At 43.5% G+C, this 17,803-nt stretch overlaps 3 protein-coding genes across 4 annotated transcripts in view; 2 read left to right on the top strand and 1 right to left on the bottom strand.

The window, feature by feature from the left end:
• Nucleotides 1-1,612, top strand: part of slc49a3 (solute carrier family 49 member 3) — a 14,264-nt gene extending 12,652 nt beyond the window's left edge. Inside the window, exon 11 of one of the 2 annotated variants that reach the window (XM_068595424.1) lies at nucleotides 810-1,612. In XM_068595424.1, coding sequence (XP_068451525.1) covers nucleotides 810-882 — 73 coding nt within the window. In that variant the 3' untranslated portion in view covers nucleotides 883-1,612. The other variant, XM_068595425.1, reaches the window with a different exon arrangement.
• A 748-nt stretch (nucleotides 1,613-2,360) lies between these two features.
• LOC137798748 (nuclear cap-binding protein subunit 1) lies at nucleotides 2,361-10,617 on the bottom strand. Its single transcript, XM_068595676.1, has 23 exons — nucleotides 10,428-10,617; nucleotides 9,557-9,645; nucleotides 9,335-9,435; nucleotides 9,084-9,240; nucleotides 8,891-8,998; nucleotides 8,443-8,564; nucleotides 8,279-8,348; nucleotides 7,487-7,702; nucleotides 7,259-7,356; nucleotides 7,110-7,173; nucleotides 6,905-7,015; nucleotides 6,554-6,618; nucleotides 6,388-6,450; nucleotides 6,221-6,295; nucleotides 5,932-6,035; nucleotides 5,425-5,547; nucleotides 5,230-5,332; nucleotides 4,555-4,648; nucleotides 4,348-4,451; nucleotides 4,129-4,246; nucleotides 3,891-4,034; nucleotides 3,024-3,137; nucleotides 2,361-2,940 (listed from the first exon to the last, which is right to left on the bottom strand). The coding sequence occupies exons 1-23, from the start codon at nucleotides 10,462-10,464 to the stop codon at nucleotides 2,827-2,829; spliced, it is 2,394 nt and encodes a 797-aa protein (XP_068451777.1). The 5' UTR covers nucleotides 10,465-10,617; the 3' UTR covers nucleotides 2,361-2,826.
• A 55-nt stretch (nucleotides 10,618-10,672) lies between these two features.
• LOC137792243 (thiosulfate sulfurtransferase/rhodanese-like domain-containing protein 2) lies at nucleotides 10,673-14,615 on the top strand. Its single transcript, XM_068587822.1, has 9 exons — nucleotides 10,673-11,058; nucleotides 11,483-11,766; nucleotides 11,942-12,050; nucleotides 12,169-12,288; nucleotides 12,630-12,735; nucleotides 12,879-12,994; nucleotides 13,320-13,478; nucleotides 13,623-13,761; nucleotides 13,878-14,615. The coding sequence occupies exons 1-9, from the start codon at nucleotides 10,927-10,929 to the stop codon at nucleotides 14,084-14,086; spliced, it is 1,374 nt and encodes a 457-aa protein (XP_068443923.1). The 5' UTR covers nucleotides 10,673-10,926; the 3' UTR covers nucleotides 14,087-14,615.
• The last annotated feature ends 3,188 nt before the right edge of the window (nucleotides 14,616-17,803 follow it).

Here is a 17,803-nt window from a genome sequence, read left to right as displayed (position 1 = left end):
TGTCTCTAAGGAACTTCTGTATTCTCTCTAAGCTGTAGATTCTCCTACTATTACGGCTTTCCACTTCAGACCCAGAGGAACTCTCATCATCAGAGTCCTCCTCCTCACTGGACTCTGACTCCTCTGTCTCCTCCTCAGCCTTCCCGGAGCCCCCTGCTCCCTTCTTGGCCTGCGAGCTCCCATCGTCCTCCCTGCACTTCCTCTTTAGCTGACGGGCTTTACACCCGTCCTCCTCCTCTTCCATGTCTGCCTCGCTTCCTGCCAACCCACCGTCCTCCACACCTTCCTCCTCTTCCTGCCCACCTACCACCTGCCTCTCACTGACCTCCCCCCGTCCACCAGCAGCCACCTGCTTGTCAAGCTTTCCTTCTGCCTCCTGCTGGGCAATGTCCCCCTGATGTCCCACGTCCTCCTGCTGGACGTCTCCCACCCCCTCTTGTCTCTCCACCACCCCCTCCTGAACCACCCTCTGGACCCCACCTGTCCCCTCCTGTTCTCCCTGCGAGAGAGAGAGACAGTTAAAATAACAGATTCCTTCTATTGCTATTAATGTCATTGAAGTCCTCAGGACATCATAGAGGTGCAACGACAAACTCAGTGGATTTGATTGAAACATTTGATACTTTAAACACAAAGAAGGGAGTTTCTAGAAACAATTGCTTTAATAAGTATTCCAGATAGATGGAGATAGTTCTCTGAATTGAACATTTCACACACTGATCATGTATTTAGGGTTGTTGTTTACAAAACCTGGCTTTGATTGTATTATTAGGAAAATGAAGGCAAACCCGAAATATTTTTACTTGTAGATCCTTGGAATCGTGCACTCGATCCGCCGACTCCAGTTCTGAGCTGCCCTCGAACACACCGCCGATCGTGTAGCTGCGGTGCGTTCAGGTGCACAGAAGATCTGTGGACTCTGTCTCCAATGTCGAGGACGGACCAACAAAAACCTGATGTTTACGTTCTGAATCCTTGGACTCGGATCTGAAGCCACTGGATGTATTGTCACATTTGTATTGTTCTGAAACCACTATGGACGTTCACTGACATGCTACAATACAAAGCAGTAACTCAACGGTCAGTCTGCAGGTTCTCTGAGAGATCAATGATCTGACCAACGCCTGCAGACTCAAACCTCTTGACAACTGTTTTAATGAGCACATAAACCAAAACACAACACCGCTGTTTTTTATTGAGTAAAAAAGACAACCCCTCATTCCAACATTTAACAACCTTTTAATGACCTACATTTATATAAAATGCTTCTAGTTGAAGGACGTGGAAGCTTTCCAGACTTCAGGTGACGGTGGTGAATTTTGTGCAATAAAAAGAACAAATAGTTCTGATTCCCATATGCGGCACACGGTCGATGTTTATCACTGGACTGACGTTCTGCTATCGACACTGTTTTATGTTCCAAAGAGGAAAAGGGGTCTGACAGATTGAGAAGTTGAATGACGTAAACTGGAGCTGGAGGACGAGAGATCGGCTCAAGTGTTTCAAAGAAAACACGTTTAAATACCACCGCTCACTCCCTCATTTCAGGTTTCCCGATGTTTACGGTTTTTAATACCTCAACTTGCCAATAAAATGTTACCTCAAGGGTTAATTTTCTGGTTTTCTTCTTAAAAAAACCTCTTAGCGGCAGCAGCATCGCGTCAGGACAGAAGAGTAGACACAGGTGGGATTTAATAACCTTTTGAAAACCAAGCTATTTTATTTCAATCCCAAACTAAAAGGTGTGTATCTCTACAACCACGAGTGTGTTTGAATAATGTTGGTGTTATAATAAAAGCTACACATGTGAGATTGTGTTCAGATGTGTAAATATCAGCCGATATGTTACTGGTTTAGAGTAAATGAAGATGAAATACAGAAAGAAATGGTCTCGGGTCCACCTCGAAAATCAATCTATTTAAGGATGATTATTTGAAGTGATGCAGCTGTAAAGTCCAACTCTAACCCAAACCATAGCACAACGAGAACATTCTCTCTGCAAAGGTTGACTTTGATAAAGTGATGCAAAACAAAGTCAGAGAGCGTTTAGTTCAGAGAACATTCAGGCGAGGTCCAAGGAGGCCGACTGAGCGACTCGACTGAGCGGTTTTTAAAAGGTTTTACAACATTAATCATCACAATTGATGCCAGATTCCAGCGACCGCACACCTGTGATGAATGGATGTTGCACCTGCTGCTTTGCCAGGTGAGTTCATAAAGACCTTGAATCAAAACATCTGTTGTGAAACCGGAGCCCGGTTGGGAGCCTGTGAGGCTCACTAAGTTTACCAGGATCTTGTGTTCTTAATAAGTTCTAAAGAAAGGGGCAGAAAGATGACGCAAATAAGCAGGCGGACAAAGACTCTGGAGAGTTTTTAATTATTTTCCAATGCCACATAAAACAAATATTTAAAAAAAAGGTAGAGCGCTGTTCAGATTCCACCTCCCAACATCGTCATTCCTCCAGCTGCGTCTGGACAGTTTTTAAAAAAGATCCATTCATAAGAATATGAGCAGGATGTAGAAATTAACAGAACGGAGGAAAGAAATTAAAAACAACAAACAAAAAAAAGGGAAACACACTACAGCAAATCAATGGAGGTTTTGTCAAACTCTTGTTTGAATTCCTACTTTGAAAGTCTGAACGAACGAATGGCACCGAACACACGAAGGAAAACAGAACCGAAATGAAGATATTCTTGATGCAAGAGCTGGTAGTTTCTAATGTGTAGGCTTAGCACAAGTACTGAACACAAGCACACATTTCATCCAATTACGTGTGCCAGTGTGCGTGTGTGTGTGTGTGTGTGTGTGTCTCTCTCTCTCTCAGAGCTGGAGGGCACAGAACTGCTGGTACACGGCCAGGATGTGGGGGTCCAGCTCTGCGGTGAACAGCAGGTTCTCCAGGGTTCCCATGTACTGCTGGATGGTCACGTGGTGCTGCGGAGACGAGGACATGCGTCATCGAGAGGGAACACGCACGGCGAGTTCCAGCAGTGTGTGAGTGAGTGAGTGTGTTTTACCATGAGAAAGACCTGCTGCAGCCGCTCGATGCAGTTCTTGTACCAGGGCGTGCTGATGTCCACGCTGCCCGTCTCACAGCGAACCAGATGCTCCGTCAGCAACATGATGAACCGCTGACGGAGAAAGAGAAAAGCTACATTTTAAAGAACGTTGAAGCGAAACAGAACGGGGATTGCTGTCGCCGTGTCTTCATCTTATTAGCTTGACGTCTAAAGTCACGTTTCTACGACTTGTTTTGGGGCAGAAATATTCGAAAAGATTTAAATTGGAGATCCTCTGAGAATTCCAGTCTTTTAATCAGAGTGGTTCAATCCCCGGCTCCTCTCGCCCGCTGTGTCTACGGTGTGTAGAGATAAACGTAAGTCGCTTTGGATAAAAGCGTCAGCTAAATGTAAAGTAATGTAGTAAAGTCCAGATTGCTTCTGATAATATTGACTCAATTTGATCTTTTTCTCTGGGGTTGTTGTTTGGAAACCTTTCTTTAAAGAGCAGAAACTCTGCATCAGATTGTGAAATGGTCCAGCGGGCTGACTGGTGAGACACAACTCAGTCCAGAGTCCCCAGAGTCAGACAGCGGGAACGCATAGCCGGCTCCATTTCAAAGGACGACGCAGGTGAACACATTGTTATCATAACAGCACTGACCTGGAGCTCTGAGTACTTTTATCATGTTTGTCTGTATTTGTGATCATGTATGTTGAGATGGATGCCTCGACTTTCTACTGTGCTTCTACTGCAAACCAAGTCTACCGTCAGATACCAGTAAAGTAACCCAACCGAAACAAACATGGTGCTAAAATCACGAGTGTTTCGTCACTGATGTGGTTTCTTAAAAGGAGGAAACAAAAGAGAAACATTTCAGGTACCTGGAAGATGACGAGGAAGAGGTTCTTCTGTTCGCTCTGAGCCGACTCCACCTTCTCCTGTAGCCGGTCGATCTGCTCCTCCAGCTGACCCTCCTCATCCTCGCTGTTCTTTTCCATGTCCTCTTCGTCCCCGCTGTCCTTTTGCTGGTCAAACACACAAACAAACAAACATGAAGCGTTAAACAAGCCAACATCAGTTTATTTTAAACTGTTAGCGTGCAACGAAAGATGAAGTCACCCTCTTATTCTGCTGTTTCTCCAGTTTGTCCTTGGCCTCCTCCAATTCCTGCTGGATCTTCTGGACGTGTTTGTCCATCTTTCGGATGGTCGAGTGCAGAATCTCCCAAACAAAAAGTCTAGATGGGGGATGAGAGTGGTTTGGGTTTTTAGAGGCGGGCAGAGATGAAGACCGGAGCATCAGGTTTTCAGTTCCCGGCTGAGCGCGTTCCCGTCTCACCTGGTGAACTCGTGAGCCATGTCCTGGGAGAAGAGCCAGTTGGCCACCGCAGCGCAGTCCACGATCTGCGTCCGGATCATCTTGTCCACCAACACCGCGATCATCTGCGAAGCAGCAGAAACACCAAAACTTATTGAAACGGGCAACTCCCCGCTACGTTGAAACGCTGCCACTCCCCGTCGCTCGGTTAGTTTTTTGCGTCGGTACCTGCGGGTGATTCCTCCACGCTTCGTAAACAACCTTCAGGATGTGCAGCTTCCCCTCGTCGCGCTCCGTCAGGGCCTTCAAGATCTCATGGAACCTGGAGGAGCGAGAAGCGGGTGAGGATCGTACTCATGTTAGTGGACAAAGTTTATTTAGAAATTTAGGCAGTTTTTAAAATGTTTTTTTGTGTGGAAAATCCTCCTTATTGTGTCTTTCAATGCGACACATTTGAGAGGACAAATAGAAAGATCAAAGACTAAGGATGGAAACATAAAAAAGCCTTTTCATTTCGGGGCTGAATCGTTAAAAAGGAGCCGACATGTTCGAGCGCTGGAGGTCTGGATCTGCGATGGAGCACGTGGAGCCATCCATCCATTTTCAGCCGCTTATCCGGGGTCGGGTCGTGGTGGCAGCACGCCCGGCAGGCCGACCCACGCTTCCCTCTCACCCGCAACATTTTCCAGCTCATTCTGGGGGACCCCGAGGCGTTCCCAGGCCAGCCGGGAGATATAATCCCTCCAGCGTGTTCTGGGTCTTGCCCGGGGCCTTTTCCTAGTTGGACGTGCCTGGAAAACCTCTAATGGGAGGCGTCCAGGGAGTACGCAGAGAAACCACCAAACCACCAAAAGATAGGAGGACAGAGTAAGTGTGGGCAGTCTTCCTGGCGGGTAAACTTACTTGCCGAGGGCGCTGAAGGAGTGGCTGAAGGATTTGGCCGCCAGGTGGAGCAGAGTCTGCAGGAACACATCGATCTTCAGAGGATTGAAGCTCTCTCCCTCATCTGGAAGGAGACACAGAGGATTTTACTCTCTCCAAGAAACACAATAAAAACTATGAAATTAATAAATAAAATTGAGAAAAGAAGAAACAAACCATCATCATCTTCTTGGTTGGGGTTGGGAACGTCTTTGAGAATGGTCAGGATCTCCTCGTTGGACGCCCGGTTCTTTATGGCGTTTCCAACAGTGATGGATGCTGGGTAACCTGGTAACGAAGCTGTGAGGCAGAAGGGACATGGTGAATGGACCCGCACTACTCGTCTTCCGACCACTCAAAGCGCTTTAACACTACATGACATCATTCACCCACCATGCAAGGTGCCACATCAGTATCATCAACCATTCATACACCGTAAGCGCAGCTACGGGAGCAATTTAGGGTGAAGTGTCTTGCTCAAGGACACATCGAACATGGGCTAGCGTGCCGGAGATTGAACCGCGGATCCTCTGATTGAAGGACGACCCTGCTCACCACTGAGCCCCAGGTACACATGTCTAAACTTACATTACATGCTTGTGACAGAGAGACCGGTTGGGGAAATACGTTTATAGAAATGGTGCGTGTGCGGCCTCCCAAAGGATTTAACAAAAGTGTCCTTACAAGCGCTCTCTCCTTCGTATTTGTAAATAAAGACGTTTTCAACTGGAATGAGCGCCGCGAAGGTTGCAGGGACGATGTCCACCATCCGCTGATGGTATGAAAGTCTGAAGGGACACGAAGCAAACAGACGACTTTAGTTCAAAGAGACGTGTTACAGATTAAAAAGATCAAAGAAACATATCTATATATATAAAAAATCAACTTCTCCAAGAGAAAAGTTCTGAAACAGAGGCGGAAGAAGTTGCATAAAAACATGAATGTGAGGGAAACGTGATTAACGCTCCAATACCTCATACTCTTTTCCAGAACCTCTTTGACAAACTTGGGCTTGGGCTTCTCCAGATCCACGGTCAAGCAGTCAGACCTGTTAGAGAGGACACGCGATCACACGGTCAACTTTAATATCAATAACCGGCGGCTGTGAACGCTCTCTCCGTCCCACACAGGAGCACTCACCAGTCATCCCAGCTCCATCGAAACTGGAAGTTGCTCAAATGATGAGAAAACCAGTTGATTAGTCTGGAAATGGGAGGAGAAAAAAGGGAACGGGTAAATCAGAGACCGCTCCGCTCCAGTGACAGCGTCTCGCTCTACCAGTAAAGTAAATGTGCTGTTAGATTACCGGTCTATGCAGCTGGTGTTCATGGTCTCCAGTCTCATGTACAGCATCTCTGTGGCTTGGGCCAACTGACAGACGGGTGTTAAAGAAACACTTCTTGTGTTTAAAGCTCTTGACTAAAACTCTTCATCTCATAGAAACAAGCAAGGAAGACGTTTGTCTCCCTGATAATACCAGATATGTGTTTTTGAGTGTTTCTCTCTCACACACACACTTAAAATAACCACGTGATGAACGCAGCAGTAAACGATGACGCAACACTTTCTGAAACCCGGGCTCTGGAGACTTCCACCGCCGCAGAGGTTGAAAACGGTCTTGAACATGAACCGCAGCAACGCGGAGAATCGAGGATACGACTTGCGGCAGTGATCCCGGCTGCAGTTTGCACAGCTCAATGAGCAGCGTCGTGTACATCACGTCGATGTGGGGCGGAGTCGGCAGCTGGAACAGTTCTCCGAAGATCACCTGGTAAAAAAAGAAAAACAAGAAACAGATATTTTAGAATCTTCATTGTCATCTCATTCCTCAGCATGTAAAACGCTTGTGAAAACCTGCGTACCTCCACGATGTGATAGTTGAGGGGGATCTTGTTTTTCCCTGGATAGCTCAGTAACTGAGCAGCACTGAGAAGGAATAAAGGAAAAGCAGACATGTTAGAACATTTGATTTGATTAGACTTGACGACGCGCGATGAAGCTCATTACACACCATGTCTTCCTCTCTTTCCAGTGAGTTTGGATGATACAATGCAGGTTTTCTTCTATGACGTATCTCTCCACAGAATGGCTGCCGGGCATCACGGGACCCTGAGCACAAAGCGCACAAAAGCTTGTTGAACAACGTGTCACCGAATGTACATCTGAAGCACAACAACAACAGGCGGGAGAGAACCGGCAACATATTCCTTTTCTCCCCAAGCTGGGCAGCGGCGTGTACCTCGGGGGCGTCGGTGTAGTCGAACATGCGGAAGACGACCCGCGGCATGGGGTACTGGGCGCCGGGCATGTGGCCCGGCGGGGTGAAGGGGGGCAGGTTGTGCTGCAGGGCTTCACACAGCACGCTGTCGAAGGCAATGTACGGACGCAGGATGTGGCGCTCCTGCCAGCGGTCTTTCTTTAGCTTCTGGATCTGAGCCCAAAGGCAGTCCAGGTACTGCGGAGGGACACGGAGACAAAGCGTCCTCAGAGACAGACACACACACAGCAATCAAAGTCATTTGTAACTGGAAAAACAATAGCTGGCAACAACCATTGCCGTTTAATTTTCTGTTTGTCCGTCCGCATCAAATTACAAGGAAATACAGACAATTGTGTTCGTCAAAATAGATGGACATTGTCTTTCTACTTAAACCCGTCATGCTAGTTATGTTTTTGTTTCCAACACTCTTGTTTATATTGTAATTGCTTTTATTGTTTCTGTTTTTTCAGAATCAGAACCATTAATTCGCCAGGTATGTTTACACAAACGAGGAGTTTTTCTTGGCGGAAGCTGCACAACATTAGACTAGACAATCAACAACAGCAGTGCAACAGATATTGAATTAAGTATAAAAAAGGTGCTCAAACAAACAAATAACAGTAATCTAAACATGTTTGTTTTTGTTGTTGTTGGTTTTTTACATGTAAAGTACCTTCAGGGTAGCCTTTAAAAAAAACACAGATTATTATTATTATTATTATTTTAATAACAATTAAGGGGAGAAATGTAGCTCCTCCGCCCATCACTCACCTCCTCTTGTGGGTGGGGCTTCTCTGCTGTCCACACCTGCAGCATTGGGACGTGTGTCTTCGCTCGCCCTCTAGAGAATACAGACGAGCATGACGTTAAGAAAGAGGCGACTGATGAAGGCAACCAAGAGACGAGAGCTGAGAGGAAGAGAGCAGGCGCCTCACTTGAGGTATCCTTCGATCTGGCTGAGAAGCCGGTCCATCTCCACATCCTTCTTCTCGTACAGCTCCTTCCCGACCCACGGCAGGCAGGACAGAACCACGTACACGAACCAGTCAGACCGGACCTGGGGAAGCAAATGTGGCAGCTTACAAAAAAAGCCCAGGCACTTCTCTTTCCAACCACAATTTCCCCCCAATAATAATAATAAATCATATTTTTCCACATGTAAAGTCAGCTGGTGTTTAATTCAAAGATTGCTTATGAATATGATGAGATTTAATATTAATTGTAGTTGCTCTTATTTAAAAATTCTACTTTCTTTATTCTACAGTTCCCTGAGCTCAACGACTGGATTTACAAATTAATAATTGACGTTCATGACGTTTATGCTCCTTGATGACTAGCGTTTCGAAAGCTAAATAGCACGGTCACTCCTCCTCTTCCACGTACCTGAGGTACATCTTCCTCTTGAGTAACACTGATAAAGTTTTCAAACATGGCCACCATTGAAGGTGCAGCAATCACATGGCAGTTGACCAGGTCAGACAGAAAACGCACCTACGAAGACGACAAAGTGTTAAATAATTAAATACAATTAACACGCAAGAATCAGTTCTGGTGTGGAAAAACAAGTCAGTCTTACCAAGTAAACGGCTTCATTGTACAAGTTGTTTTTCAGCGTCTCCTTAAGTTGTCTGATCATCGCCTCCACAAACTCGCCCCCAAAGTTGTAGTTCCGGGCGTTCAAGAGGCCGACCAACGTTGTATACACGCTCAGCTTCTCGGGCAGGATGCGGGCGCTGCCGAGAAAACAAAACCACCCAGTCAGAAAAACTACCTGCGAAAACACAGATTCTTTGAAAGCGGAGAAGGTGAGAAACACTGTGAACTTACACAGAACATAAAATGCGCAGGATTTTGTTTTTGTAGTTCGGAAGGTCGGCCTCCAACACGCCCGCCAGGCCCTCCAAGTTGCTCTCCAGGGACGACGTACTCTGTGAAGAAAGAAAGAAATTCAAGCAGGTTATTTGTTTTATCTGGACTATGGTGCATCGAAGAGCAGCAAATGATGGACAATTCTCTGAAGAGATTAAAGCACCGGAGTTGCCTCTTTACCTTCTCCCCGACTCGACATATCAGTGACTCCAGGCGGTCTTCGATTTCAATGGGCTCCGAGGTTCTCCTCCTCTTGTGTGCCTGACCTCCTGGAAGAGTGAAATAAAACAACGGAATGATCACAGACTGACTGGCATGAGAAACACAACTCACAGGCACCCTTGGTGGGGATCTCCACAAAAGCTGTGAAATATTATACAAGGCCCAGTTCGAAAAATGTGTTTTACAACTTGTACAACCTAATTTACATACAAAGACCTGAGACAATCGGTCACCATCAGGTTAATCAACCCTGCATCATTAACAAGAAGAGTAACTACATTTCTCAAGTATTCATTCAAGTTAAGTAGGTGGGGAAGTCCTGCTCTTTAACTGGATACATGAAACACAATGGCAGCAATCAAACTTCTTATTTTGCTATTTATAATTTCGATGCATTAATTTGGGCAAAACCCAGTAGAGGCAGCAAATCCTAAATTCTGCGGTTTGTTTCCCACAGAACAAATTTTAACTGCTGAATTGATCAATAAGTACACTTGAAATCCAAATTATGTCAGTGGATGACAGATAAGTTAACTGTGTGAAGGACAAAACACAGTATATATTATACGTCGTATATAAAAAAACTGCTCTCGTGTATTTGTATCACTGATTTAGCAGCGAACGATTACAAGACGTAGCTGCAGTTTACTAGTTAACTGGCACTGCAAATACAAATATCAAGGGATATTAACCATGTTGTCATCCACAACGAGATGGAAAACTCGTAGCCTCGACAATTATATTATAATCTTTAGCGTAAGATTAACATCCCCAACGTTAGCTAGCCGTTAGCTTAGTAGCTCGTGATACACATGTATCGTGCACTAACCCTCATTGTCGCTGTCGCTGTGTCGTCTTCGGGACATTTCTTCTTTGTTGTTGGCGTAACACTCCGCTTAATTCGACGAGGAAAATTGAAATTAAACTAAAATCCCAATAAGTCGTCTGAACAAGCTTCTAGATCATTCAGCCTGGCCGCTGCTCGCAGTGGCGAAAAAAAACAACAGCGGTCGGATTCAAGTGAGGCACGTCCGGGGCAACCGGAAGTTGCGTCGTTCTTTTCCGTCCGATGTTTACCGCTTGTTATTTTTCTGCTGCACGTTTGGCGATAGTTTGATGTGAACCGTCAATAAAAATAGTTTGATGTGTATATTGTAAATACTGTCATGTGTAAGACTTGACATTTAATATTTAGTCAATATTTAATGTCTTGGTGATACAATTTTAATGTGCAAAGCGGAACTAGGTACTTACAACTTGGGTTAGCTAAATACTGTTTCCTAGCTAACTAAGTATTTTTAAGAGATTTAAAAATTAAAAATAAAAACATGGCAGCGGATGAAACACCTTGCTCAGAGTTCATGGACCTGGAATTTGAAACTTTGACATGTGATGGACTTAAACAGGAGAAACAACTGTGTGCCTCTCAGAGGAGGTGCTACAGCCTCTGCAGGAGGAAGGTGAGTGACAACAACACATCTGACTTTACGTTGAATACATCGATAGAGAAAAAATAATGTTCATTATGTTATCATATGATAAATTGTACACAAAGCAATTACAAAATAGAGCTTGGTATATACAATATGTAATTATGGCATTATCAGTATCAATAAATACAAAATACTGTATTATTAAGTCAAGGATATGTTTGAATATATCATTTATAAACCGTAAAATGTCCTGTTTATGTGTCTTAGTTGCTTACAATGTTGCCTTCGTTTCCAAAACCCATATCAATACACTGTCAGAAATGAAATTATGATATACTATAAGCTCAATGGTCACATTATCGGAGTCAGTAGTGGTTGTAAGGTGATTACTGTTTTAATTAACAAAAAAAAAAGAATTATTCATTACTACATTTACTTTTCTTCTTCACAGTCATTTTCCGCCTTTGTGGCGTCCAAGAAGGACGGCGGTCTGGAGGAAGGAAGCCCGTCTTGGCGCTGCTGTGGCCAGACCTTCAACGAACACTCTGCCATTCACAAACACGCGGCCAGGACCCATGACACTGAAATACGGCAGCTCACACAGGCCGCATACGAGCGTTTGCTCTACCAGCTGGAGGAAGAAGATGAAACACAGCGGCCGGCCGAGGCTGAGCCAGTGAACATTTCTGCCTGGATTCCTGAAACTGGTCACATCCCTGAGGAGCAACTTCAGAAGTACTGGTCAAATTCTGACGCTCTCGTCATACTATCCATGTCCTTGTGTAGATTTTAAAGGGGGGAAATCCATCTTAAAATCATGTAAACAAACGTCATTTTTAAAAAATGCTGATAATAATATCTGCATGTTTAAATAGATACTGATGTCTCTCAATGTAATTCTTCTTTTCAGGGGTCCAGGCAAGGTTCTCCTATTTTATCGTTACTGTCCCGTGGAGGATCCACATGCCATCTGTGCTTGGCAGAAAGCTTTGTGTGAGAAGCTCCACCTAACTGGCAAGGTGAATAAATGATCTGAACATGTTTCCAAATGGGAGGCTGCAGGAAAAAAAAAGACCAAACGCTTTTATTGAATGTAACTAAATGACGCTGTGAATACGTCGGGATCGTCTCCGTCAGGTGAGGCTGGCGACCGAAGGCATCAATGGGACAGTCGGAGGAACCAACACGGCCACCGACCTTTACATTGACGCAATGTGTTCACACCCGCTCTTCAAGATGGAGGAGGAGGATTTTAAGGTCAGACAAGATAATTGGATGATTCTGTTAACTGCCGTACGCCCGTGTAGTTAAGTAATGCACGTAAACATTGTTAGTGTACCGCTGAAAATGGTTATGTTGATGTATTTGTTTTATAATTTCACTTGAAACTGTTGAGTGTTGTGTACTAATAAGTATTTAATTCACACAGGTTTGTAGTGTAAAAGGCTTCACAATGTGTGTACTTCGTATAGACTATTTATTTTTTTAAATTCCCCCCAAAAACAGAAGCTGTATCATAATTTGGTTCCACCATCAGAATATACTAATATGCCATTTGTTTATTATATATACATACAAACATATGTGTGTGTTTTCAGACAAGTGATGGCGGCCCAGAGTGTTTCAAAGACATGAGGGTTGGGGTCTATAAGGAAATCGTCCCAATGGGAATGGATCCTGATGTTATGTCCTACCAGCTAGCAGGTAAAACATTGTTATAGTTAAAAAACAAATCCTACCAGTGACACTGATGCCTGTAAGTCTATTATGTCTTGTATTCTTTATATATGTACAGGTCTTACTTTCTGTAAGAGGTCTTTTAACAGCTCATGGGTCTCTCCTCTCAGGAGTTCATCTGGAGCCGGAGGAGTTTCATAGAGAAGTGCAGGCTCTGTTGGCTGAAGGGGAGTCGTGCAATGACACCATCCTCCTGGACTGCCGCAATTTCTACGAGAGTAAAATTGTAAGTAATCTGTCTGTTTTTCTCCCAAAACCTTCAACAGCTTCTCGAGGCTATACTATTAGATGTCAAAATCTAATTATTTGTTTTATTTCAACCATTCATGCTTCAACTATACTACCTAAAATACAATGTTTAACATGTTACAGTAGAAAAACATTGTCTGGTTGACTGTTCATATAAATGCTGACTTCCTATGAGCTTCAGTGGTAACTTTCACATCCTGATAAGAGTGGGAGGAAGAAGGACACGTTCAACACAGTTATCAGCATCAATTGGATAAAAAGCCAGGTTGTAACGTGTAACTGTGATTACTGTATTGCTCCAGGGGCAGTTTACTCAGTGTCTGGCCCCGAGCATCCGTAAGTTCAGCTACTTCCCGGACTACGTCGACCAGAACCTGGAGCTGTTCAGAGACAAGAAGGTGTTGATGTACTGCACAGGAGGGATCCGCTGTGAGCGCGGCTCCGCGTACCTGCGCTCCAAAGTAACGCAACTTGTTCTGCATGTGAACTAAAGGAAGGCTACGTGTACTCTTTGTGTTAAATGTGACCCAAAGACTGGCTTTTAATGCAAATGTGTCGAAATTTGCAATCACCAATGGGATTTTATCTTTTTTTTCTTCTTGTAGGATGTGTGTAAAGAGGTCTACCAGCTGAAAGGTGGAATCCACAAGTATCTGGAGCGATTCCCAGAGGGTTTCTATCGAGGGAAGCTTTTTGTGTTTGATGAACGCTACGCCATCTCCTCCAACAAGGACGTCATCTCAGGTCAGTGTGTGCTCAAAGGCCCTTATCCGCATGTTGAGTAATATGAAGAAAGTACTGAATAAACTCCTAATGGTGGCCTTTGTGTTAAAAGCTCATGACTCAGCGTCTCTGTTCAGACTGCAGGTACTGCGGCGGTCCCTGGGACCAGTACGAACTCTGTTCCACCAAATTCTGCTGTCAGCTGGTTCTGTCCTGTCCCGCCTGCAGACGGGACGGCGGACACACCGCCTGCTGCACCACCTGCCAAACCAAAGGACAGGCTGCGCACCACAGGGAGGAGTGCGAGTGCACTGACGGACGTCCCAGAATCCCTCAGGATGCATAGCGGCAGAGAAGATCGCGATTGGACATGAAAGCGCCTGCAGCCACACAACATTAATCCCAATGTACAATTAAAGCTGCAAGCAGCGATGTGCGGGCCCTCACACCTTTACGCTCGTCTGATGTGCTGGCGAATGTCTTGAGACCATCGGACCACGCCTCCACGAGTTGGACGTTTTTCTCCTGCATTGAGTGAAGCTGGAAATGATGCTTTGCAAATGTCCACCTCTTCCTGTGCCCACTGTGTGGCGCTACACAACATGCGTCAACATGCATGTTGTTGCTCTACATCAACTGTAGACAGCGTCAGGTAAATGTTATTTGACACCGACTAAGACAGCTGGCCCGAAGTTCTCGGTGCTCGGGCCGTCACTAGAATTAGTGGAAGCAGCCAAGTCATGAATTTTTACATGAATGTTGGGATTTAAGTCGGTTTTATTGTTTCTACAGAGTTTTATTCTGAAGATAAATCATCTGGTATTAGATGATAAAACCATCTTCAATTGAGAAAATGTATAAATGCATCTGTAGAACCCATGGGTTCGATTAAATAATGTAAAAAAAATAATAATAATTACTCTGGCAATTATTTATTTTTCATGACATGATTTTTTAAAGAAATTTTTCAAGAAATGGTCATGGTTTCCAGAACTGACCTGGAGCAAAGACATTATTAGTCGACTTACACTGATGCGATCTCGTTGACTCATCGATAATTTGATTTAATCGATGGATCTGTAAAACTGAGTTTCTCCAGAAAGAATCACACAGAGGCGCCGGTTTGAATCTTGTGTTCACCAAAGATGTGCTCATAAGTCATTCAAAAGCATAACAAACGACTAAGGAAATGACCAACTAACCGACTAAGAGTGGCCCTAATGATTTCACAGAACGTTTGAATTTGAATTAATTTGTTTTGCTTCATAAAAATAAGTGTAAATATATTTAAAAAACATATCCTTGCATAACTTTCTTGTGCAGTAATGTCCGGCTCAGAGTTCAATCTTTAGGGGAAATTCCCATACAACAGAAACAGATGAAATAATTAAATAAAATCAATTAAATTAAAAAAAAACAGTTTGTAGCTATATACAATGTCCATTTTACAATACGTAAGACTGCATGTTTCAGGGATAGAAAGATAGATAGTTACTTTATTAATCCTGCAAGGAGGAATGTATTTTCGCTACAGCAGCATTTATACATACAAGTAAAGAGATATTATTGACCACATAATGCAAGTCAAACAAGAAAACACTCTGTCAGTTCCATCAAAGTTTAAGTTCAATTGTCACTTCAAGCATAAAAATACATTCTTTCAAATAATATTTGTGACTTTCACTGAGAGAAGCGGATGGAATTGGAGGCAAACAATAAACCAGTAGTTTGTGACCGTGGCCTTGAGTACAGCAATGCAGCCCCTGCATCCTGCATCTGCATGAGCTATAATGATAAGAACTATGATTTTTATTTTTATTTTGTAATATCAGCTCCTCCGATGAGAACATATTCCCTGTTGTTCTGGTTGTTTTATGCTCAGAAATATAGACTTTGAAAACTCTTTTAGTGAGTCCTACACAGGCCGTTCCACATATCAACATTTAGGAAACAAGCATAGAGTTGACATTCATGAAGCCCAATACTCGACCCAGTATTGAATAAGAGCGCTTTGTTTGGTGCATGCTTCATATATTATAATGTAACTGAATAGAAGGTGGATCCTACTTCTGGGATAACGTGGGAGTTAAACAGACGTGTTTTTGAAGAAGGTAAATGTTTGAACATTCAGACTCTCAGACATGGCTGTGAAAGGCGTGTAAACAGAACTTCAGACTGAGATGCAACGAGGGAGAAGACACTTGTGGTGAGTCCTCTTTGTGTCTTTGTGGAGCTTTTAGAGAACAGAAAAACTTTGATCTGATCTTTGGGTTTGTAAACTAGTAAAAGAACCTGCAGTTTATTGAGATAACCTCATGAATCAAAGATGAGTCGTTGATTAATATTGATCACAGCCTCATTCACACGCGAGGAGATGATTGATCGGTGCTTTTGGCTACTTCACAACCGCCATGTTTTGGTTAAAATTCATTTGAAGAGCATAAACTGAAAAAACAACTTATCTTGGATGAGACACACAAACTGAAGTGTCTTGTTGTAATGGGGTTGAATGGTGATATTGTCTTTGCATATTGCTGAGTCAGTGAATCCTGAGCCATGTGTCCTGTTGTTCTTCTGTTCTTCTGGTGATGTCCATGTCACCCTCTGCAGCCAGTAAGATCCAAACTGTCACAAAAAATAACTTTCTACACAGACAAAAGGAACACTAAACTAACAGCACTTCTTTTTTTTCTGTGAAAGAGTGACTCGGCAGAAATGTGTCAGGTCAATTATCCGATCAATTATTGTAGAAAGGACCTGCAGGAAGGAGACTGGTTCCAGTTTGGACGCCACCGCTGTGGGAAGGCGTTCTACATGCAGCATTTAAGTCATACCGAGGCAAAAGTGGTCAAAACAAACACACACCAGACTACCGACGGCACATTTGAGCTCATCCTGGCCACAGAGCCTCATCACTCCATTAGAAGATGTGAGGAAAGAGGAGGAAGCTGTATTTATGGGAATGAGAAGTCCATTACTCTCAAGTATAATCACAAGTGCCTCAGAGTAACATGTTGCAGTACTGCATTAATCTGGATGATAAATGTTACTAGTTGTTGCAGATTCACATTTGACTCATATAATGTAAAAATGTAATTTGATGCATAATACCTTGTATTAATAATTGTTTGCAGGACTTATAGGTATCTTTTTCTGTGCGTCCTATATACACCTCTCTGAAAATGTTTCATGTCAATCGTAGCTTGTTTTATGACAACGGAAAAAAAAGCCCAAAACTGCTGTAGTTGGCTGTATTGCACACTATAAGTATATACAAGTGAAATATATGGTTTGGTACATGAAAATGTCACAGATGTGTGCAACTGTGGAAATGCCAATTTTGGAGACCTCGCCTGAATCTTCTCTGTACTAAACCCTCTCTAACTTTGTTTTGCATCACTTTATCAAAGTCAACCTTTGCAGAGAGAATGTTCATGTTGTGCTATGGTTTGGGTTTGAGTTGGACTTTACAGCTGCATCATTTCAAATAAATAATCATCCTGAAAGGGATTGATTTTTTAGGTGGACCTGAAACCTTTTCATTTTTGCTGTGTGTCATCTTCATTTACTCTAAACCAGTAACATATAGACTGATATTTACACATCTCAACACAATCTCACATATGTACCTTTTATTATCGACCAAAATTATTCAAATAGCCCTCGTGGTTGCAGAGATACACACTTTTTAGTTTGGTGATGACGTTTTCGAGCGGAGGCTTAACAATAGGTTGGTTTTCTATTATCTGTCTGTATGCAATAAACCCTGTAAAACAATGTCGGTCTTGGAATGTATAATGCAGAGAGAGGGTTCGGCCCCAGCCAACAGCAAACAGCATGCTTCACAGCTGTATGAAGCTGCACATCTGTCCTGGTCTCCTGATGCTGGACTACATGAGGTCAAGAGACAGCAGCTAGACAGCCTGAGCTATATGGTCCATGCTGCTCATATAGACATCATGTGTTTCTGTTCACTAACTATTGTGACCTTCAATCTCTGAATACATCAGCAGCTCACCATGTAAATATGTATAGTTACTTATTATGATTCTCACATCACCAT

This window comes from Clinocottus analis, unplaced genomic scaffold, assembly GCF_023055335.1.
Source record: "Clinocottus analis isolate CAN_PGR_092001 unplaced genomic scaffold, fCliAna1.0.p SCAF_10, whole genome shotgun sequence".
Classification (NCBI taxonomy): domain Eukaryota; kingdom Metazoa; phylum Chordata; class Actinopteri; order Perciformes; family Cottidae; genus Clinocottus; species Clinocottus analis.
This window is presented reverse-complemented; position numbering and strand designations above follow the sequence as displayed.

Excerpts from the sequence above, each read along its gene's own strand:
- LOC137798748 (XM_068595676.1), bottom strand. The coding sequence starts at position 10,464 with ATGTCCCGAAGACGACACAGCGACAGCGACAATGAGG. Across the intron at positions 5,548-5,931 it reads ATACGAAGGAGAGAGCGCTT|CTTCGTTACCAGGTTACCCA; the intron begins GTAAGGACACTT and ends TCTGCCTCACAG. Across the intron at positions 4,035-4,128 it reads AGAAACAGCAGAATAAGAGG|CAAAAGGACAGCGGGGACGA; the intron begins GTGACTTCATCT and ends GTGTTTGACCAG.
- LOC137792243 (XM_068587822.1), top strand. The coding sequence starts at position 10,927 with ATGGCAGCGGATGAAACACCTTGCTCAGAGTTCATGGACCTGGAATTT. Across the intron at positions 11,059-11,482 it reads ACAGCCTCTGCAGGAGGAAG|TCATTTTCCGCCTTTGTGGC; the intron begins GTGAGTGACAAC and ends TCTTCTTCACAG. Across the intron at positions 12,051-12,168 it reads AGCTCCACCTAACTGGCAAG|GTGAGGCTGGCGACCGAAGG; the intron begins GTGAATAAATGA and ends CGTCTCCGTCAG.